This window comes from Saccopteryx bilineata, chromosome 4 (genome assembly GCF_036850765.1).
Source record: "Saccopteryx bilineata isolate mSacBil1 chromosome 4, mSacBil1_pri_phased_curated, whole genome shotgun sequence".
Lineage (NCBI taxonomy): Eukaryota > Metazoa > Chordata > Mammalia > Chiroptera > Emballonuridae > Saccopteryx > Saccopteryx bilineata.
In genome coordinates this window covers 85,276,577-85,301,337 of record NC_089493.1, presented here as the reverse complement: position 1 = coordinate 85,301,337, position 24,761 = coordinate 85,276,577, and the positions used below count along the sequence as shown (strand labels likewise).

The 24,761-nt window shown below is 35.7% G+C and overlaps 1 protein-coding gene across 4 annotated transcripts in view; it reads left to right on the top strand.

Annotated features, from left to right (window-relative positions):
* The window catches only part of CDIN1 (CDAN1 interacting nuclease 1), a 234,575-nt gene that overhangs the window by 45,550 nt on the left and 164,264 nt on the right, over nt 1–24,761 (top strand). For 3 of the 4 annotated variants that reach the window (XM_066277184.1, XM_066277186.1, XM_066277187.1), the window contains exons 2-4: nt 14,787–14,832; nt 15,722–15,786; nt 22,398–22,458. In XM_066277184.1, coding sequence (XP_066133281.1) covers nt 14,787–14,832; nt 15,722–15,786; nt 22,398–22,458 — 172 coding nt within the window. The remainder of the gene's footprint in view (nt 1–14,786; nt 14,833–15,721; nt 15,787–22,397; nt 22,459–24,761) is intronic. The other variant, XM_066277188.1, reaches the window with a different exon arrangement.

Sequence of the window (24,761 nt, the reverse complement as noted above, 5' to 3'; positions counted from 1 at the left end):
AAAATACTATGAAGAACTGTATACCAAAAAACTAGACAACGTAGATGAAATGGACAAATTCCTTGAAACATATTAATACAATCTTCCAAAAATCAATCTGGAAGAATCAGAAAACAGATTACACCAAATGAGATCAAAACAGTTATCACAAAACTCCCAACAAAGAAAAGTCCTGGGCCAGATGGCTGCACAAGTGGATTCTACCAAATAATCAAAGAAGAACTAACTCCTGTCCTTATCAAGCTATTTCAAAAAATTCAAGAGGAAGGAAGACTTCCAAACTCCTTTTATGAGGCGAGCATAATTCTGATTCCATTAGCAGGCAAAGACAACACAAAGAAAGAAAATTATAGGCCAATATCCCTGATGAATATAGATGCTAAAATCCTCAACAAAATATTAGCAAACCGGATCCAACAATATATGGAAAAAATCATACACCATGATCAAGTGGGATTTATTCTGGGGAGGCAAGGCTGGTACAATATTCAGAAATCTATCAATGTTATTCATCACATAAACAAAAGGAAGGAGAAAAACCACATGATAATTTCAATAGATGCAGAAAAAGCATTTGATAAAATCCAGCACCCATTCATGATCAAAACTCTCAGCAAAGTGGGAATACAGGGAACATACCTCAACATGATAAAAAGTCATCTATGACAAACCCACAGCCAACATCATACTCAATGGGCAAAAATTAAAAGCAATCCCCTTAAGATCAGGAACAAGGCAGGGGTGCCCCCTTTCACCACTCTTATTCAACATAGTCCTGGAAGTCCTAGCCACAGCAATCAGACAAGAAGAAGAAATAAAAGGCATTTAAGTTGGAAAAGAAGAAGTAAAACTATAATTATTTGCAGATGATATGATATTGTATATAGAAAATCCTAAAGTCTCAGTAAAAAAACTACTGGACCTGATAAATGAATTCAGCAAGGTGGCAGGATATAAAATTAATACTCAGAAATCAGAGGCATTTTTATACACCAACAATGAACAGTCAGAAAGAGAAATTAAGGAAACAATCCCCTTCACTATTACAACCAAAAAAATATAGTACCTAGGAGTACATTTAACGAAGGAGACTAAAGACTTGTACTCGGAAAATTATAAAACATTGATAAAATAAATCAAGGAAGATACAAACAAGTGGAAGCATATACCATGCTCATGGTTAGGAAGAATAAACATCATTAAAATGTCTATATTACCCAAAACAATTTATAAATTTAATGCAATACCAATTAAAATACCAATGGCATACTTTAAAGATATAGATCACATATTCCAAAAATTTATATGGAACCAAAAGAGAACACAAATAGCCTCAGTAATCTTAAAAAAGAAGAATAAAGGGGGAGGTATCACACTTCCTGATATCAAGCTATACTACAAGGCCATTATACTCAAAACAGCCTGGTACTGGCATAAGAACAGGCACATAGATCAATGGAACAGAACAGAGAATCCAGAAATAAACCCACAGCTCTATGGACACTGATATTTGACAAAGGAGGTAAGGGCATACAATGGAGTAAAAAATGTATTTTTTAATTATGTATTGTGTTGAAGTTACAGGGATTGATTTAGAGAAAAATGACCAGACATCTGATCTTGCAAGCAAAATTACGTGTCTGTCACTCAGGCTTCTTATTCTTTATCTGAATTTTATTATGCTTGTTCTAAAAAGTTAATATATAAATTTAATTAGAGAGGAAAGAAGTACAGGTACTTAAGACTCTAATTAAATCAGAATATTTATAATAGGGCAAGACTTAGAGCAGGAAAGAATCTGAAAGATAAATTCATCCAACTCTTTCTTGTTTTTTTCCAGCCTTTCTCCTACTCATTTAGTATTATTATTAAGTATAGTAGCCACATAGAAAAGAATACAGAATAATGTAATGCACTCTTTGAATCCACCTCTGTTTATATTTGCTTCAGATGCCTTTTTAAACTTTTACAGAAATGAAATATTTTGATACCATTCTAACAGTCTCTTTCTTCTTTCAATTTTATAAATTTTTATTTTAAAGTACTTTCTCTGATTTCTTTTCTCTTTTACTTGAGGTAACCATTATCTTAAGTTTAGTGCTTATCTGCCTCATGTATTTTTTTTAATATACCTATGTCCATGAAAAATAAAGCTAATTATATTTTGCTGTTTTATACTTTATACTAGCTGTACCCAGCCATGCGTTGCTGTGGCTCAGTCTGGTTAAATGGAAAAGAAAAGAGAAAGTGCATGATTCTAATGTGTTTAATTTCACAATGCTTGTGGGTATACAATATTTTTTGTTGTTCTATTGTCTGTGCAGATATAGAGATTGTCTGGTTTGCCGAGTCTAGAACACGCAACATATAATTGTCCATGTGAGAAGCAATCCGTGTGTAGATCTAAACAGCACAATTCTAAAGATTGGCCCTGAGCTTTGTTGATTGCAAACGCCAATCGAATTGGTCATTGCAATCTCTCAAATTGAAATGGCATATCCATTGGAATCATAGGAATGTGAGGAATGAGGACATTTTCACCTTTGAAAGGTCCTGTCAAGATTGTTGCTTCTGCCTGACCTGTGGTGGCGCAGTGGATAAAGCATCGACCTGGAAATGCTGAGGTCGCCGGTTTGAAACCCTGGGCTTGCCTGGTCAAGGCACATATGGGAGTTGATGCTTCCAGCTCCTCCCCCCTGTCTCTCTCTCCTCTCTCTCTGTCTCTCTCTCTCTCCTCTCTAAAAATGAATAAAAAAAAAAAATTAAAAAAAAAAAAAAAAAAAAAAGATTGTTGCTTCTATGATGTCGCTCATTAATTTTTTACAGCACACAGACCCAAACACTTTGTGTTTTACCATGAAATCCATCAGCATTTTCAGCTTCTGTCTGAAAACACATGCTGTGATGTCATACCTATCCACTGGCGATTGGCCAGGAAGTAAGAGCTGTTGTATATCATCCCAAGCTGGATTGCATGTGAATGTAATGAGTAGGTCTGGACGCCCATAGTGACGAACATACGCAATTGCATCTTGAGCATACTCATGCATATGAATTGGATTGCCTGTATATGAAGATGGCAAAATCGTTAGTCTTCCAACGTTAGTTGTATTACCGTCATTTAAAACTGCATCTCACAAATGAACGTATTCTTCAGAGCGAAGCTTGGTCTGATTCAAACGGATGAATATCAAACATTCTGTTTCAATTTTTGCATACATATTTACATTGTATTGGTGAAACAATTGATGGCATTTCAACATGATTGTCTGCATTCTCTCGAATCATTAGTCGGTATGAATAATAGTTCATTGTGCTGCATTTCATATTTGTTTCTTTATGGATTTATCATCTTAACGTTGAAGTGATATCCATCGGCACCATCCCAAAAATGATTGGATATTGCAGGGCATCGTAGCATTGATGAGTTTCTGCAAGTTTTGTCAATTGATTGTCCAATGAAGAACATCTCTAGGTTGGAATTGATCTCCGACTATAACAATTGCTACACCGTCTATAGTTGGAGCATTGAATCTTCACACATGTTCTCCAGCAGCCATTTTGTCAGCATGAGTAACAGTCTTGTGTGTATCAGATGGCATCATGTCAATTGCTGTTTTGAACAAACACACTAATTGTTTTTTTTTTTCATGAAGAAGCACTTGCATTTGGTAAACGATGGACCTTTATATGCTCGTAGAAATTCCGCAGTGTGCATTCAATTCATCATTGCCATCACCAATGAAATACATTTGTAGGAATTTATGTTGACCCTCTGGGAACGGAAGCAGGGAGCCGGCTTTATGATAAATTTGTCCTTTCACTTTGAAAGTTGGCATGAATTAAGCTGTTACGATTTCTGCACCAAAAAAACGTCATTTGGAAGCATGAGTTCTATTTCCTGATGTTAGATAGGAAATGCTTTGATTCAGCAGTATATCCAGCAAGCAAAGTTTTTAATGGCTCTGGTGGTTCTCCAAGTTGAGGCAGTTTAATTTTTCCGGTGGTGCAACACATTCCTTTCATTTCTCCATTAAATTTTAGATCCTTGCAACAAGGACACACTTCAGTCATAGTGCCTATGAGAACATGCTGGCTCAAGCTATAATCATCAGCTGGGTTGTACCGGAAAGCAAGGCAATTGTAATCGTGTGATTGCTGAGCACGGAGTCGTGTTTGACGCTGATCTGCTGTTTCTTGTTGACGTCTTTCAGCCACTCTCAGCCTGTCGCGTTCATTCTGTTGAGAATGAAGCAGATCTGAAGCTGCAGAATGCAATCGCCGTGCTTGCAAATGTGCATCCTCAATTCTGGCTGCACGTAAATGGATTGTAAATCGGAAACATTGAAATGGAATATATTTAGTATAGCGTGTGTTGCTTTTACACCAACAGATGGTGCTGTTTTTTTTAAAAAAGCATGTTTTTACCTGTCACAGGTGTGACATCTATATCTATATGATAGTAGGTATATAAAAAAAGAGCGTGTATTCCAATGCAATGTTATGTCAAAATTTTAAATCAATTGGTAAAGAACTTTGAGAGATTTAAGATTTTGAACAAACATTTACATTTTTATTTGTATAAATAATAAATAAGAATATAAGATAGAATAGATAAATGGCATCAAATGTAGTTAGAATTCTGTAACATGTTTTTTTCTTTTGGTAAATACTATATTTTTGAAATGTATCCATGTTGATATCTGGTAGAGTAAGTTCCCAACTTTATTTTTCAAAACTTACTAACTACTCATGACCATGCATTCATTTTTCTTAATGTATTTTAAGATAAATTTGTCAGTTCCTACCATAAAACTGTGTTGTGAGTTTCATTGGATTTTTTTAACATTATTAACTGTTATATAGGGAACTGGTGATTTTAGTTATACTATCTTTCTATCTAGGATACGTTCTTTGTAAGTTATCTCTACATTTAGTCAGGAACTCTTTTATGTCCTTCAGTAATGTTTTATAATTTTCTTCAAAGGTTTTACACTTTTTGTTACATATATTTTTAAGTACTTTATGGTTTTTATTATTGTAAATGAGATCTATTTTCTATTCCATTTTCTAATTGGATATTACTGACTTTTAAAAAATTATGTCTGACCTGTGGTGGCTTAGTAAAGCATCGCCCTGGAACACTGAGGTTGCCAGTTCAAAACCCTGGGCTTATCTAGTCAAGGCACATATGGGAGTTAATACTTCCTGCTCCACCCCCTTTCTCTCTCTCCCCCCCTAAAATGAATGAAATCTTTAAAAATAAAAAAGACTTCCCTTGCCAGTTGGTTCAGTGGGTAGAGCATTGGCCTGGTGGGCGGACATCCTTGGTTTGATTCCCAGTCAGGACACATAGGAGAAGTGACCATCTGCTTCTCTCCCCCTTCCTCTGTCCTTCCTCCCTCTCTCCCCCTCTTGTAGCCAGTGGCTCAATTGGTTCGAGTGTTGTCCCAGGTGCTCGGTTGGTCTGATATCAGCCTCAGGTGCTGAAGATAGCTCAGTTGATTCAAGCATCAGCCCTAGACGGGTTGCCGAGGGGATCCCGATCAGGGAATATGTGGAAGTCTATCTCTCTGTCTCCCCTCCTCTCATTTAAACTATTTGTTTTTGTATTAACCTTATGTGCTGTTACATTTCTGATATCTCCTTTTTTTGTAGTTTTTATAGTTTATCTGTCAATTCTTTTTTTTTCTATGTAGAAAGCCATCTCATCTACAAATAAAGAGGGTTTTCTTTTTCTTCCTTGATTTTCTTATTTCTTTCTTTATTTTATGTGTGTGTGTGCTCTAGGACCTCCTACAATAACAATTTGAAAGTCTTAAAATAGACACTCTCAAATACTTGGTTTCCGCAAAGGCACCAAGATAATTCAGTGGGTAAATGGTATGTGGTCAGTTGGATATCAGGATGGAAGTAACAAAAACAAACTGTGACAAACTGCACAAAAGTAATTCAAGCTAATACTCTTAAGCTTCTAAAAGAAAAGGTATGAAATTACCTTTATGACTACTGGTAAGAAACAATTTTTTAGAGAGGACGCACAAGACACACAAAAATTACCAACAATAAAATTAATTTATATATTTGATTTTATCAAAATTAAAATCATCAGCATTTCAGATTTCACCACAAAGACATGAAAAGAGATAGTGTCTTAACACATTGTTCACCACTCATGAGTTAACACATGTTTGCACTTGCATTAGCTATTTCAATTTTTGAAACTCAGGGTAATATAGGATTATTTTATTTGTGACTCTTCACCCTGAAGGTGGAACTTCGACAAATAATACACCATTCTATATTCTCATGCGGATTCCTTTTCTTCTCACTCCTCCAGGCGTGAGACCACAAAATCGAAGGTACGGTAAACAAAAACTATGACAGTGTCAAGCCATCTAAACTTGGACTATCTTCTAACTGCTTTCAGTTTGAACAAACATATCAAGGATATTGTAAAATCTTTCTTTGCCGTGTTCAATTGTGTTCATTTATTATAAAAAAGTGACTTTTCTTGATATTTAGGTTTTTTATCACAATTATAGTATTACAAAAGTTTCAACCATAACAGATCATGGTGAAGAACTTTTCAATGAATTATGTGCAGACACTTTATCTGATTGTCTGAGTGATTTTGAAATATATTGTAGTGATGTAGAAATTGATCATTTTTCATAAGACAATAATGAGTCAGATATTAGACCACCAAAACGACACAAAAGAAATGTAATAAGATCTGATAGTGAAAGTGATTTTGAAGAAGAGTGGATTGAAAATGATATTACACCAACTTTGGAGGATTATTCAAAATTTTGCGTCTAACTGCTGACCTTAGTGATCCACAGAGCATCAGGGAAGTGATGAAGTTACTTTTTAGTAATGATTTTTTTGATTTAGTTGTTTCTCAAACTAATTTATACCACCACGAAATGGAACAATTTTACAAAAAAATCTACTAAAACTGTACCATGGACAAAAGTTACCAGTATCAATTTAAAGAAGTTTCTCAGTTTGTTGATGTTGGTGGGACAAATGAAAAAATCACATTGGAGGGTTTACTGGTCAATGGACCCTTTGGTTGAAGTTCCAATATTTCCTAAACCTATGAGCAGAATGAGGTTCGAGCAAATTCTTACTTTTTTTATCTTAGTGATAATTCACAAAATACATCTAATGAAGACAGACTGTATAAAATTAGGCCTCTTTTGGACTACTTTCTTCCAAAATTTCAGTCTTTATATGTACCTAAACAGGAGTTATCCCTAGATGAAGCAATGATACTGTATAGAAGACGTATCAGCTTCAGAATATATATAATCCAGCAAAAATAATAAAATATAGGATTTAAGGAGAATACTTTGTGAAAGTGAGAGTAAATACATTTGCAACCTCGAGAATTATTCGGGTGAAGGCAAAACCCTGCAAGAAACTATATTATCTGTCTTAGAGCCATATCTTGATTCTTGGCATCATGTATATCAAGATAATTACTACAAAAGCATTTCTACAGCTGAAATATTATTAGAAAAGAAAATGTTAATTTTTGGTACCATAAGAGAAAACTGTGGCTTGCCAAAGGTACTAAAAGAAAATCAAAGAATCTTCAGAGAGGTGAAATGACGTTTTTATGGAAAGAACCCATTGTCCATGTATCATGGAAAGATAAAAGACTAGTGAGTATGATATCAACTATCCATGATGCCTCTAGGAAAACAACTGGAAAGCGAAAAGGAAATTCTATGGAAGATACAGTTAAACCTGTGTGCATATTAGACTACAACAAATACATGAAAGGGGTCGATTGAGCAGACCAATATTTGGCGAACAGCAGTATCTTTCGAAAAAGTATAAAGTGGTCTAAAAAAGTAGCATTCTTTCTGATCAATTGCGCTTTATTCAATGCATTCAAAATTTACTGTAATTACAATAGACAAAATAAAATAAGATACAAAAAATTTCTACTTGAAGTAGCTAGGGAATGGATACCTGCCAGTTCAAATGAGTACAGCTCAGAACCTAACACTTCTTCCGGTACTTCTAAAAGAGCTCCTCCCATTGATTTATCCTTTAGGCTTTCAGGGCAACTAAAAGACCACATTTTAGAAAAAATAGTCACTGGTATAAAATAAAATCCAACTGGAATGTGTAAAGTGTGTGTTTGAAAAGGAAAACGCAGTAAAACCAGATATATTTGCAAAACATGTTGTGTACCATTACACGTACGTGATTACTATACAGTATACCATACCAAAAAAAAATTACCAAAATATATAATATGTATAAATAATAATATGTAGCAGATATGTACAAAGTTTCATTTAAATTCATTATGGTATAAATAAGGTAAACTGAAGTTTATTTATATTGTTTCACTTTCATACTCAATTACGAAGAAATAGCTGATGAAATGAGATAACTTCTGCATAAAATTGCCCCGGTCAACAATATGTTAAGGTTGTACAGCAATAGGAACTCTTTTTTTTGTGTTGGTAAGAGTTTAAAATTGTAAGCCCTGGCTGGTTGGCTCAGTGGTAGAGCGTCGGCCTGGTGTGCAGGAGTCCCGGGTTCGATTCCCGGCCAGGGCACACAGGAGAAATGCCCATCTGCTTCTCCACCCCTCCCACTCTCCTTCCTCTCTGTCTCTCTCTTTCCTTCCCGCAGCCAAGGCTCCATTGCAGCTAAGTTGGCCCGGGCGTTGGGGATGGCTCCGTGGCCTCTGCCTCAGGCACTAGAATGGCTCTGGTCGCAACAGAGTGACGCCCCAGATGGGCAGAGCATCGCCCCCTGGTGGGCATCCTGGGTGGATCCTGGTCAGGCGCATGCGGGAGTCTGTCTGACTGCCTCCTCATTTCCAACTGCAGAAAAATACAAAAAATAAAAATAAAAAATAAATAAAATAAAATAAAATAAAATAAAAAGTTTAAAATTGTTATGAACCCTTTGAAGAATTGTTTGACTATGTCTGCTGAAGCTAGAGACTTGAATGTCTGATGACCCAGAACTCCCTATTACAGATGTGTACACTTGGGCACCAGCAGACACATGCTGAAATGTTCACAGCAGCATTACTGTCATTAGCAAAAGACTGGAAGCAGTTCAAGGGTTCATCAACAATAGTAAAGATAAATGTGGCACCTACTTAGCCAATAGTGTACTATACAGCAATGCAAATGAATTAACTGCACTTAAATGCCCTAGTGACTCTTATAGACAAACTGGTACATGAAAGAAGCGAGATACAAAGGAGCACACACTGTGTGGTTCCGTTAATGTAGGGTTCACAAACAGGCAAAGCTGACCTATAGAATTTAGGGATACATGTCAGGGTGGTAAATAATAAAATAGGAAAGCAGTTAACAGATCAGATTCCTTTGTGAGAGGGAGGGTTGGTGATCAGAAAGAGTTCCTATTGGGGTACCAGCAGTGTTCTATTTGTTGACCTAAGAAATGATTACATGGTCTTTTATATATATACACACACACATATACATACACACACACACACAGCTGTATATTTGTTCCATTTTGAAAAAAATGAACTGTCTTATTCACAAAACATACAAATTTTAAAAGAGTAATATGTAATGGTATGGATAAATGTTACTATCTTATGTAATAAAGACATGTTACAAAAAAGTACTAGGTTAAAACACTTGCAATTTAAAAAATTTGCCTAGAGACACACTCACATGGTCCACATGCACCAGAAATTGAGTGAAAAGAAAGGAAGGATATACCAGAATGCTAACAATGGACTTCTCTGGGTTTAATACAGAATATGCACTATTTAATAACTAGGAAACTCTTAATTAAGTATTATATAGTAAAATCTACACCTGTGGAGGGTGTTGTCTTCTGTAGAGAAAATTAATTGGGTTTATCCCTTTTGTTCAGAGAAGGATCTAAAGCTGCTTTATGTGCAGTAAATAGCATTTGAGCAAAAGTCACATTTGCATTCACATCGAGACACTTCACGCCATGGTATGGTTGTTAACAAAATACACTTTAGCTGCAGGGAGAATCCTGGAAATTACCCAACAATTTTTAATCCATAACTGTTTCCTGTAGTCAGTAGTTCCTTTACCTTTCAGCACACTAAGAAAGAACAGCATTTTTATGTAGTTAAATAAAGTAAAACTATAATTTGATTTATTTGAAGGGGGGCTATTGCCTAAGTTCATGGAATTTGATTACAATGCTAGACCTCCTGGAGCTTCAGTTTTCTATCAAAACCCCAACAACGTTGCCCTTTCAGGTTTGTGCGAAGTATAACGTAACATATACATGCTCCAGCCAAGGCATTAGTACACACGGTACAGAACTGATTTCTGGAAACTTAGAAAAACAAATGAACTTGGGGTTTAGAGTTTGGGTTTTGGAATTGTATATGGATTTTGTTTTCTAGCTTTACTGCTAATTCTAGCTCTTTAGTTATGTATTTTACTTAACTTTTCTTTCTTCATTTCTCCGTATTTAAAATAAGGACAATAATATTACCTACCTTAGAGGGTTTTTAAGGGTAAAATAAAGTGCTTCAGTATAGTGTCTAGCATAAAATAGGTGTTCATATAAATCTTGGCTCTTGTAGAGCTGTTTTGCATGTGACTTACTTATATCAGTAAAATTAATTAAGTGCCTGGGACAGTAACCACTTTTTCCCTATATATAACATAAGTATAGCTTTTAAGAATTTTTTGATAGTTGATACTACTAAATTTAATGCTGTTATCTGTGTAGTCATTTATGAGAATATTTGCCATGACTAGGCTTAAATTACAGTCTGCATCCTTAATGTGAAGTTGGAAATTAGAAAGAAGAAATGAGGGGCTGGTATGATAGATAAATTTTTCTTTTTCCTGATTTTAGTTTAATTATTTTTCTTTTTTCTTCACAGTAATTTCCCAGATTTTTTTATTGTGTATTGCATGTTCCTGAAATAAAATGTAAAGTAGTGATATTTTACCAAGTCCTACTTTATTGAATTCTATTTTGATTTTGGGGGGGAGCTCTGTGTTTCAAATTTGCCTGTTAGTGTGTACATGAAGGGCGTAGGGTGTGTGAGGGAGGGAGGATGCATTTCTTTCATAGAGAGCCTTCCTTGACTAGTGCTCAGAATCAGTAACCACATAGAACCAGTGTTCCCTTGAGTTCTTTCACTGCTTTAGACAGGTTGTTTGTGCCTTGTAATTTTGAGGTCTCCAAGCCTAGTTCTTTGTAGAAATATCCTGCCTCATCTTCCTTTAAGTGGTTTACTGCTTCCTGAGTCCCAGAAATAATATTCATTTTGCTCAGATAATTGTAGTATTACAAATAATGTGTAGACATTTATGCTTTCTAGACTGTTGCAAAAAGAGCTGGAATATTAAATAATAGCATTTACTTCTTCATGGTCCTTTTCAGAGGTTGGGTACTTGAGAAGAGGAAGGACATAAAATGTGTGGTATATTCTTCCTTAAGGTTCTACTTGTTTTAAGTCTCCACTGGGGAGCATGACGACTTGCCCCTCATGGAGTGTTGTAGCTAAGTGTATGGGGAGCTCTGCTCTTAGTCTGTGCTGTACCCATCCAACCCCCTGAGAGCCTTCAGGTTACTGAGTGTCTTCGCTGCATGGGTTTGGGGACATGTTCAGTTAAATATACGGAGTACTATTTTCTGAGGTTTTGTTTTTGTTTTTGTTTTGTGTCTGTTTTTATCATATATACCCAGCATCTGAAGTGTCTTGAATGCAATATAAGGTGAGGATAAATAGTACTCTGTCAATGTTTAAAATCTGTGTGGAAAAATCACACACCAAGTTATGATCTCTAGCACATCAACTTAGTGGCACAGTGACAGACAGAGGAACAATTTTAAGAAGCCAAATAAAGTAGCTGCCAGCTAAGGAGAGATTTTTAAAGGGTGAAAAAGGACAACCCCCTTGATGTATGACATCCCATCCACCTACCCTTGTAGGGGAGCACCCTGTTTCAGAGCCCTCCCCCCATCAGCTCTCCTCCTTACTGGGACACTTAGAATCCTGGGCAGTTTTCTTTCCTTGGTTTTGAGGGCTCAAAACAAAACATGTATTATTCTAAAGAAGTATGGAGTATAGTCAATTCAATTCGTGGTCTCTTGAGCAGTTCAAACAATGTCCTTCCTCAGGACCTGGCTCTTCCTTTTCTGCCCCACTGTCCTCAGTGTGCAGGCTCTGTCCTCGTGCTTGTTTCCTCATTGCTGCAGCACGACTGCTGCTGCTCCGTAGAGCCTCTGGTCACACAGCTCAGGCGAGGTTGTAATAGCCGTTCCCGGAGTCCTCCCAATTGCTCCGTCCTCAGACATGGGGAAGAACTTAATCTGGGAGGGCAGCATGGGGAAAAATAACTGAATCTTGAAGAAGCTTTAATAAACATGTTGGACATTTATGCACATTAAGTAACTACTTTTTAGTATGAAAATTTATATGCTAAGTGACAGATATGTTCCAAATCCAGTGTGGTTTTGAAATCTGTGAAATGTCAGGGTGTGATTTACTTCACCTGATCCCTAAAAATTATGAATACTTGACAGTGTTATAATTGGGAGGCAGGAGTGTTGTGTATATATGTTGAAAGTTTCTTCTAAGTCAGTTCCTGTCTAATTATTTTAATTTTTTACTTTCATGTTGTAGTTTCCTATACCCATGACCTTGGGACCCTGTAGATACTTAGTGAATACTGCTGATTCATTGACTATGGTATTCAAGGTCGACCTTCTCAGAATTAACACATGGGAAGAAAGTAGCAAATAATATACACTAGAGTCCATGGCATAGTGGCACTAAAGCTACTTTTGTGTGAAGCTTGTTCAGAATCCTCTTCTGTAAGCTTAGCACACACAGGAACGGAGAATGGGCTGGCAAGCCACCTAGTTCCTTAGTTCCCTCCAGCTTTGTCTAGAGCATTTTGGAGCCAGGTCTGTCTTTTTGTTGTCATTGTATTAGGTAACTACTTTTCTCATTTTAGGTCTAGACAGCTTTTACTTCCAGTATAAGCTGGAATCTTTTCTCTAATCCTCTTGGCCACTGTGAAAATGGGTTACTTCATAGGCTCTGTCCATGGTTTTAGTTGACTTCTAAGCAGTTTAAAGACACTTTCCTGGCTCCCCCTCCCCCCGCCAAAAAAAAAATATTATCTCATCTGCCTAACCATTCTGAGCATCTACAAGCACTTTTTGTTTTTTACTCAGCTTTTAGTGTCCTCCTCTTGTGTTATTTGGTCCCCAGCCTGAGCATTACAAGCACATTTCTCTCCATCCTATGTTTTGACACATTAATGCTGACATTTTGTTTACCATAAATATTTATGTTAACATAAATATATTTTGCTTTATAATGAGGAGGGGTCCATTTATTGTATTAATGTATCTAATATATTGACTTATTCATTGGTTTATGAAGATTTGGGCTTAATTTTGCCATTTTTTTTTTAGAAGATCGTTGTCAGCAACTAGGATATGTTATATGCATGTGAAACTCAGCCAAGCCAGGCATAATAAGATCTTATATATAAAATTGGCTCTTTCAAAGGCGGTTTCTATTTTTAAAGGGAAATTGAAAAGAATCGGACTGTGATGAACTTGTAACCATATTCACTGATTTTTGAGTTATTGAACCCATCCTTTAGTAATTACCAGTTTCTCTTAATAAATCTTTATGTCTTTTTCTGAACTCCTATTTGTAATCTGAGAAGATTGGAAAGGGATTAGAAGACAAATCTATGGTGGAATGCAGAAAATGACAAAAATGAGACAGTGAATAAAGAGATATGCTGTGATTGTTTTTATTTTAGACTCCCCAAATTACCTGTGATGAGCTTAAGAGGGTTCATTTTTGAGTAGAAAAATATTTTAATTGTTCACTATACTTTGGTATACCATAAAAGTCAAATTATTAACACTGTAATTAGTTCAGATAGCATTTAGTAGGAAAATATACCAGAGATAATTAATTGTTTTCAAATTGCAATAAGGTAGATACATCTACAAAGGGTGATCAAAAAAGTGGCAATAGGGCATTGATTGCTTTTTAGAGCTAAAAGTACTCTGTCCCATTTTAAAATGTTAACAATTATGGAAGAATAATTCCCACTTGGGCAGAATGTTATCCAGGTTGCTTCACTGGCAGGTGTTTGGCATTGCAAGGAGTCTTAGATGAAGATGGCTTATTGGCAGCCTTTGGGAATGACTCACTTCAAGGACCTCAGCTTCCTGCCATGAAAGCTCGCTCTATGTATTTTCAAAGCACACCAGTATTGGTAGCAATGTTCCCGTGGTCTCTGTGCTACTTCTAGTGAAGACCAAAGCTCTTCCCCCCCCCTCAATGTGAGATAGCTACAGAAAAGGAGACCTGTCTGCTAACAAAATGAATTTTGAAATGTTTCCAGCAAATGCACTGCACGTTTCTCATTGTTTGTGGGGCTTAACTCTGTCATTTATTAACAGATATAAACCTTACCTGCTTTTGGTCCCTTTTTAATATCATTGCATGCTATAGATATGATTCACAGTCATTCTAAAGTTTAACAAAATAGCCAAATCATATGATACTTGGCTCTGAGACCATCCACATTTTCCCCTTTCCCTTTTCCCTCTCCCTGACCTAGCAGCAGGAAGCCTTTGTCTGAGGTGTTCATCTGGAACAACTTTTCCACACTTGTTTTCGTGTTCTGTTAGATTACAGGGCAGCAGGCCTACCTTTGAAGCTCCTTTCTCTTTTGTTTCTTTGCCGTGCACTCCAGTAATTAACTTTGTCCTTCTTTTATTTGTTCCAGTCAATCGCAGGCCACTCTGCTGAGCATCTTCTCCCAGGAGTACCAGGTTAGAAGTTTTCTCCTTTGTGAGGGTTGACAGGTGCCTAATTGAATGATGAATGTCCCTTTATTTCTTTGTAATTGAACTGCCAGCTCTCTGATTGGGTTGGAGGATGTTCTCCTTTCCACATCAAGCACCGCCTGCGTCTCAGTGGAGGCCTGCCAAGCCTACCCATCCATCTGTCTAATAACATCTAGCCTTTGCTTATTTGGTGGACCTGTAATAAATTATGCTAAACCATTATTATTCTGACAATAATAATTTCCCTGTGTTGCGTGGTTCCATGTGCTAAATGTTTGCTGACTTGCACTGTCAGTGCTGCTTTCCATTGCTGACAGAGATGATGATAAATGACCATTGCTGGAGTGGCAGAAGGCAAGAGAGGCAGAAAATGGAGTCATTTATCATGAGATGACAGGTGTCAGTCAAGTGGCAAGTCTCGATGGAATTACTTTTTGTAGTTTTCAAATAAGTTGTTTTTAAGCAATGTTCGTCCTGGTTAAAAATGGCAATTGGATTGTAAAACTAGAGTGCAGAGGACTTAGATGGAATTGAATTGAGGGAAAATTAATACAAAGGTTTTCAAGGGAACAAGTTTTTCTTTGCCCTCTGCAACCCTAAGCAAACTTATTTAGATTCAATTACTCTGACCCTGTTGGCTTTTACATACATACTGTACCTTGTGGTACAGTCTGAAGATATCTCAGCCAAGCAGTGGAGATTAAAATGCATAGGTTTATGGAGTAGAAGGAAAAAAGACCTACCACCACCAAAATCCCCAAACTGTTATTCAGTTGGTCCTATGTGCTAGATGTTGGGATGAAGAAATAATGTCATTTTTGTTCTTAAACCACGTTTGTGACACAACATAAAGATCTTTTCTGTTTTGTTTCAGAAACATATTAAAAGAACACATGCCAAACATCATACTTCAGAAGCAATTGAAAGTTATTACCAGAGGTATGACCTTCCTGCCCCACTAGAGGGTATCATAGTACCTATTAATTGTAATAAAATTATGAATAAATTACTAAATTATGTTTCTATATAATGTTCAGAAGCATTTTGTTTTAAGTCTGTTATTTAAGACTTCAAATATATTTTTGAATGATTTCTCAAGTGCTTTGTTTTGTAGACTTAAAGAATATGATGAGACTATCTTGTCTATTCATACGTGTAGGATATTGTTATAATATAATGTAATCTCAGTTGACTCCTTTAGTAGTCTTGACTATAAAGCTACTTTTAGTCAATTTTGACAATAAGTCAAAAAACTTATTGTAGGTCCATGTCTTGTATAGATCCATTCATATGTACAAATAAGTCCACGTATGTGTGAAAGTTCTCAAATGAACTTTTATTTCTTTAGATCAGCAAATTGAAAAAATATATATTGGAAAATAAGATTGTATATTGGTGCAGTTGTATTTTGCAGCATAGGTATTGGGTTAGCCATTCGGGGCGGGGGAAGACAAATAGCAAGTAAGGATGTATGGAGCTATCTAATGAAATACAACTCTCACATTTTACAAGGGGTTTTGTATTTTAAAAAGAAAATCTTGGGCATTATGTCAACATCATAGTGTCCATGGGATATTTAATTTCAGTCTAATTTATTATAAGTAGTTTTCAAAATATTTTAAATAACTTAAAAAAATTTATTGGCTTTGTAATATGACTTAATTTGTAATGGTAAATGGTAATGGCTTTCACTAGAAATTATTGGTTTCTCAAATATTTCAAGGATGTATTGTAAAGGATAAGTGTTTGAAACATAAAATATTACACTTAAAATTGACAGATCAACCTTTCTGAGGTGAGTGACACTACTAATTTTAGATGAATGATTTTTATGCACAACAGTTTTATGAATGAAATTATAGATAAAATACTGGTATCATGCTTTTGTTAGGTATTTTTTAAGAATCAAGTTGTGTTTATTGAAAAGAAGTTATTGAAATTATTTTTTTTAAATTATGCTATTTGCTATATATAATACAAGATACAGTCAGTTTTCAGTTATGGTATATGTTTAAGAATGATACGTGAGTTGCACACACACAACTCCTGTGTCTTGGAGAGTTTCTCTCTAGACAAGTCTTTATAAAGTTTGAGTTGATTTATTCAAAAGTCATAATCTCCTTAGTGAAATTAACATTTAAATTAAAGTCACAACCTAAATCATACACATAAAATTAAGAATGGCTTCTGAAGTGCTATAAAGCCAACAACTGCTTTGGCATTCAGCCCCTACAAAGAAAGACTGAAGTCTCATTTACATGTCAACAGTACACCCTTGTTTGTAAAAATTATAGTCCTAGACCATCACTAAAAAGTATGATTCTATGTCCGGATTTTAAAGTCGTCTTAACCTCAGTGAAGGAAAATAGAGCATTTCCTAGGAATTTGAAGATCTGCTCTGAGGTTATCGGTTTGCCCCTCCATAATAATTTTCCTTACTGTAAAAAGGCTGTTTCAGTAGATGATTTTCAAGATTGTTAAAGGTTGCTTTTTAAAAATCTTAGTTTCATTAAGAAGTGTATTTAATTATTTTAAGTATGAACATACTTTATTAAATTATCTGTGTAGTTTAGGCCAGAAATAAAAATTTTGCCTTTTTGTATGGTTACTCAGTGAGGAGCAGTTGAGTGGGTAGTAAGAGGATACAGAAAAAAAAAATTGTCTTTACATTTTTTAAAATGTGAAAGTTTCAATAATTTTGAGGAGACATGAACTCTGAAACAAAAACTTGAAGTTAGGGCCCTGGCCGGTTTGCTCAGTTGATAGATCTCAGCCTGACGCAAAGACGATCCAGGTTTGATTCCCAGTCAGGACACATAGGAGAAGAGACCATCTGCTTCCCACCCCCTTTCCCCCTCTTCCCCTTCTGCAGCCAGTGGCTTGATTGCCATGGGTGCTGAGGATAGCTTGGGTGATTTGAGCATTGGCCCCAACGGGGGTTGCTGGATGGATTCCAGTTAGGGCATGTGTGGGAGTCTGTCCCTCTACCTTCCCTCCTCTCACTTAAACAAAAATACAGAACAAAACAAAAAACTTGAGGTTAGGCTGTAATGGACAAACTAATGGGAAAGTAGTCTGATTAGTTTCTTACCTCACCATGCTGCTCCCTGACTTCCTGCCCTGCACTTTGTGCTTGGAGGCGGGCCCTGTTACCTTTCAGATGCATTGACCTTATAGGCCTCTTGTTCTGAATGTGCAGGTTGAATGTTCCTGTATTCTCTAGGGTGAATTGTCCTTGAACAAGTTTTGTTTTCTAGCCAATTAAAATAAAGGCAAATCATTTATCAAAACACAGTTTAGCAGTTTGATGATGTTAACAATTTCTTTACATTTTTTGCTTTTATGAAAGCAATATTCACCTATTGTGCAAATTAAGCATATTTGTGATGATTTAAAAAAGGAGTGAATGATAGATAACCACTGTGGTATTTTTCTTTCTAGTCTTTTGTCAATCTATTTTTATATTGATGAGGTCATGCTATATATACGATTGTAAATCCTGAATTTTATAGTTGGAAAAATGTATATGACATAATATTTTGTAGAAAGCTTTTTTATAAACATTTTAGTGATTGCATTACTTCATCATATGAAAGTATCATAATTTACTGAATTATTCCTGTTGAACATAACATGCTTCTAATGCTCTGGTATTATAAATAACACTATGAAAAATATTTTGATGGATGTCTTTGCATTTTGGATTAGTTTCTTAGTATTTCTATAACTATAATTACTGGTTAAAACAATGAGCAATTAAAGATTTTATTATATGTTGACAAATTACTGTCTAGAAAGGTTGCAATGGTTTCCTAGTAGCATTTTAGATAATTCCTGAGTCTGCATTCTTGCTAGCATTGAAATGATCTCAATCCAGAATTTGAAGTCTGTATTTAAAACCATATAATCCACAAATGTGATTCCATCATGGTTAACTGAAACTTCATAGTATCTAAATATCAGTAGAGAATGTTGTTGCAAGCTTTTGAATTATTGAGGAAATTTCTTGAGTTCTTCATGTTGTATATGAATAGTCACAGCTTGAGTGTTTTGAAAACAATTCTATTCTTTCCCCCTATACTAATTTCATTTTATTTCCAGTTGGGAAACATACTTGATAAAATGTGTATGCACACACAGACACACTTACAAATTGGTCAGAGTTGCAAGTCCCTATTAGTATTGAAGTTTAGAAATATTGTCTCCCTTCTCCTTCCTTCTCCCAATACATGGTGTCTGTGGGCTAGCTTTATTAGCTTTAGAGAATCAAATCAATTGAATTTCATTCAGTTGGTAGGTTTTCTAAGCTTCACCATTATAGTTATCATGAAAATTTTAAGGAGCAAATAACTTTGTCTTATATTTAAAATTAGTACATAGTATTTTTCCTTGAGATGCTAATGTATCTTTCACACTCAACATACAGAAGGTGGACCTTCTCTGAAGATCTTTTCAGGATGGTTTCACCCACAAGAAATAACTGTTACTCCTCCTGTGGCAAAGCTAGAGGGTGACACATCTTCTGTGCAAAGTAGTTTTTATTTGCAAACAGACATTGGGAATATGGCACATGTCACCTGAGTGTAGTGTTCAGGATCACATCTTTATAACCCAATTGTGATTCAGATCTTTACTAAGGATCTGTTGGTTGAAGGTTCAGCATCCATTTGTGTAGTTCTACCCCAAGGAACATCAACTCTAGTTGGAGAAAGAAGCCATGTGAAAAGTCCATGGTGTGAGTTCACATAGGATGCTTTGAGGATGCAGAAAAGGCTACGATTAGGAATATCTGAATATTTTCCATAATTAGCATGCCTCCTTGATCACGTGTCTAAAAATACAAATGAACCTGATCTGTCATTTTATGTGGGGGACCATGAAAGTTCTCAGAAAGGACAAATATAACTTCAAATGAATTTTAACTTCTTTTCCCTAGCATTTCTGAAGTGTTAAAGGATATAGTTGGGAAACAGATTGAGAAATAAACACATTCAGAAGCAGGTCTATCCTTTCCAGCATATGAAGGCACCTCAGTAGTGATCAGGATTGATCAGGATTTCACTCCAGAACTATATTGCTTGCTAGCTAAAAGTGCCAAGATGGGGTTCATCAGTGTCCTGCGGTTTGGTGTCTTTACAAGACCAGCTGGGAAGCTTTATCAAGCTCATAATTAGGAATTTCCATGGTGTTAAGTATGAACATACTTCAAATATTATATAGACTGTCTAGATAGAGGTTTTATTATTGTTTGACCATCTCCTGTTACTTTAAACAAAACAGAAATGCTCCATTGGTCATTATCAGGATAATGATTGATACACAATATTTAAATGAAATCATGTAATTTGAACTCAGAACAGTAATTCTCTAGCAGAGACAGCAGTCTGGGGCCCACCTACTCTCTTGTTATTTCCAGTCAGCTCTCACAAGCTCTGCTCTTGTCACGCTAGAGCCTTTCCTGGTCCCTGGGCAGCCCAGCATGTTCTGGACATTTGCACATCCTGTTCTCTTGCTGAGCACGCTCTTCCTGCCATGGCTTGCCACTTTCCTTCTCACAGGTCTCTACTTAGTGTCACTTCCTTAGAGATGGGCTTCCTGACTAACCTATTTAAGTTTACATTTTATTGTAGTGCATGTCATTATATTATATATTTATTTCTCTATCTTCTCATTATCTGTCTCTCCACAGACATGGAGTAATACAATCTCTGTGATGGGAGGAGCCATGGAAGTTGTGTGCCCTGCTGTTGTTTCAGTACTTGGAATAAGGCCCAACATAGTTGGCTTTCAAAAATATTGGTGTGATAAATGAATGTTGAGTAGAAAGTTATAAAGATATCCTAATATCAGTATAGACTTAACCACTCTGACCCAGATTCTGAACCCTTAGTGAATGTGCACTTGGTTGGTTACAGAAACACAATGAGCTGGTCTTATTTGACTGAACTGATTGGTCATTCCTTGAGCAGGCCTATCAGTGCAATGTGAATGTTGTAAATTGATAGGAGGTTCCTAATGGACCTATTTCCCAGGGACCTTTCTCTAAGCCACACTTACCTTTTTTTTTTCTCCCCTTGTTTCTGAAATTTCTTGTTTCCCAGTTAGATTCCTAAACAACTTATTCAAGAAGGGCCCCAATATGTGGAAAATGGACTTGTTAGAATTACTGCAATGTTATTGTGATTCCGAGACTCCCCCCACCTTCAATAATGTGCTTTTTATTCCACTTACTTTATAGGAAAATCATACATCTTTATAAGCATACTTGTGAAATGTAATTTAGATCTGCTTCTGACATTTTTTTGGATAAGATCTCATCTGTTGACTTTGATTTTTACTATCAAACAAATATTGTTAATTTATTCATGCCAACAGTATACTATAGAGAAAATGTCAATAATTAATTTTTTCTTGTTCAATATGACTTTAAAATTATTTATTTTATAAAATAAAATTAATATAATCATTTATTAAAGAAAAAAATATATATATAATATAACCACCTATTATAAGCCAAGAATTGTGCTAGGCTTAATAAATTGTTTAAGAAGTGATTCCTCTGCTTTCATGGGGCTCTCAGCCTTCTAGTGGGGTCGGGTTTGAGGTAGACCAGTAACCAGACAGACACAATATGCTGTGTTAAATGATGGGGAGGTGTACAAGGTGCCCCTCGATTATACATGAAAAACACTTAGCTTACTTCAGGTTTGTGGTAGATTGAAGTGGGTGACATATAAGAAGAATTATTAGTTTCCCAGTGAAGGTTGGAGAGGGGAGCAGTGACTAGAAATGAGGCTGATCAAACAGAATAGGTAGGAACCAGATTTTGAAGAACATTTCAAGAGCTTGTTAAGTGGTTATGGTTTAATTTTGAGATTTAATATGGGCCTTTGAAGTGTTTTAAGGAAGAGACTGGTACATTCAAGTTTTTGTTTAAAATGATCGCTTTGGCTTTCATGTATGGATGGATTTGGAGAATTTTTGTTTTTTCCTTGTGTGTGTGTGGGGGGAGCGGTTAGGAGATGAGGAGAGCTAGAGTTATGACAGAAATGCAGGGCAGATAAGATAATGACTTGTATTGCCTATTAAAGGAGTACTGACCCACTAATGACCAGTCTGTCCTATTTTTTCAACCAGTCTTATGACACAAAAATAAATTAAAAAGGTGATATGGGTTCATTGATGCTTTTTTTCAAATCATAAGTGAACTTATTTTCTTTCCCTGAGATGGCTGTGGTAAGGATAAAACCAGCATGACAGGGGTAGTTTTTGTCAAAATCACTTCTCTGTTCAGCTTTACATGTTGAGAAGTAAGAGTAACCGATATGCTCATACTGCCTGCCCCCAACTTCCGCTAGTAGCTCGTAGTTTGGAGGTGAGTTGTTTTGTTATCCTTTTCCAGTCAGGGCCTCCCTGTGACAGTAGCATACTTTAACTAGAGTTGAGCATGGCATTTGCCCAGGAGAATCGTGTACACACAGGGGATGCTGACAAGTCTATGCTGGCCTTTTTCTTGTCACTGCATTACTACTTGGCTTTCTCTTGTCTAGGTACCTGAATGGAGTGGGGGAAAATGGAGCTGCTCCAGTGCTCCTGGAGCTGGCCAATGAGGTAATGTTATTGTTATTCTTCTATTCTAACCGGCAGAAGATCTAAGGGACCTATCTAGAGTAGCTTTGCTTAGAATTAACCTTTGGGATAAAAATTTTGAGGTGCATTAGACATTTAAATTGCTCCCTAGTCTACTTGTACATTTCATAATTGGACATCATATATTAATAAATCAGTTAACATAATTAGTTTTCTTTTGAGGAACATGTATAAACAACTTCTTGGGTTTCTTTTGTGGGAAATTTCAACCAAACAGCCCAGGACATGCTCTTCTTTGAATGTGTTATTTTTATTTAGTGTGAGAAATACCTGTGTCAAGTAGAGATTCATGCCAAGAAAATCTATGCTAACTATTATAAAAATGAAGAGGGAAATTGTATAGTTAAAGATGTAACATTTACTTGATTTATTTTTTTGTTAGCAAACTTTTATTTTAATAAAAGATACATGCCTTGTAGAAAAGTCTCTTTATATGAAGAAACATACTGTTCTCATTAACACCATGTATAAAGTGATTTATTGAACTTATTTGTTAACTCTAATCTGCTTCTGTTTGGGGAAACAAATAATAGTCTTACATTTGAGAAAAGAAACCCTAAAGATTTCACATGAATGAAGAAGCTGTAAAAAGTTTATAATAGTTGCAGAGAGCATACTGAAAAAATAAAATATTTAATTCATAAACTTTAAAATATTTATCCACTGTAATAAGAGCAATACAATATTTAGTCTGACTTGGAACTGCTTATGCAAACCTCATAGGGATGGAATGAAATGTACACTGTTTTTGTGTTGCATTATAATGGAGAACATAGAAGCAAGGCAGAAAATGTGTGTTTGCATTAAAGATGACTCGGTACTGTGAGCATTAAGTGTTGCAGCAGCAGCAAGTTCTACATGTTACATTAGCAAGGAAGGATGGCTTCTCTCACAGTTTCTGTCTGCTGTACACCACTACAGTCAGCAAATGAGCAATTACCTTTTAGTTACTAGAAGGTTTTAAAAGTCTAGACAATGTCTACACCATCTGATAGGATAGTTAACATATAGAATGCATTTCTCTTCTTCTAGCAAAACATACATTTTATTCATTTTTGTTACATTTCTAGAGCAAGATGGTTTTTAAATGTCTCCAGACTTGTCTATTGTGAGTCAATTCTATTAGCAGTGGGAGGGATTTTACAACTAGGATTTAGTGATTGTCTTTTATGAAAAAGAAGATTGAGCTAACAGCATTCTATGTACAACATCAAGAAAGAATGTGACGCAAATGTGGTACTCATTTTTATAGAGGATACTGATGGCATAATTTTTATATAGTAGCAGTTTATATTCATTTGAATTTTTAATGGATATTTCTGAGGAGCTTAGTTTATTTAGTTAACCTCAACTTCCGTTTTCTAGTACTAATGAAAAACTTTAACCCACTAACACATTTTTTTCTAGGTCAACAAACCTGTTATTTACTGTGAATATATATCAGTATTTAACCAAAGAAAATAAATAGTTAAAGATTTTCTTTTCTTTTTGGCTGCAGATTAATGTAGAGATAATTGTACTCCGAGAGGCTGCTAATGCATTAGGGAAATTTGGGAATGACTGGTACCAGATTATGGCTTCTAAACAACCAAGCTGCCATTTTTATATGGTAGTTAATACTTAAATGACATATGCTTGCATCTGGTGACAACTGATGTGATGGTAATACTTTATGAGTCAATATATATTTAATCAGTGGAAACTGTAAAAATTGATGAGAAATATATAACATTGGGACCTTACAGTGTGCAGCAGCTCTCTTAAATAAGAACACACTGCATTGATGATTTGGGGGTAGGGACTATATGTGGCCATCATCGATTGTATAAATGTCTTGATACCAATTTTTCTATCTCAAGGCTAAAAATGAACATTTTAGGAAATCTCACTTTGTTAGTGAAAATAAGATCAGTCATTCTGTTCTCTCCACACAAATATTTTCAAGTGAGACTTGAAGCACTATGAATTTTACTTACATGCTAAATTCTGACATGAAGCATGATGGCCCTATTTCAGAGAAAGATGGACACATGATTAATATGAAAATTAGGGAGATGCAAGTACCTGAACTAATAAGGTAGTCCTTATTCAGGCTGGACTACCTTCAGTAATTTCACCATTTTTCATGTGTCAGCTCTGATGTGGGTTACTGGGAATAAGCAGCTCCGTGGAAAGCGTTTCTTTCTACTTGGGGAATTTAAGGGCATCCAAGTACATACATATTTGAAAAAAACTGTTCATACAAATGAAGCCAGCCTTTTTGT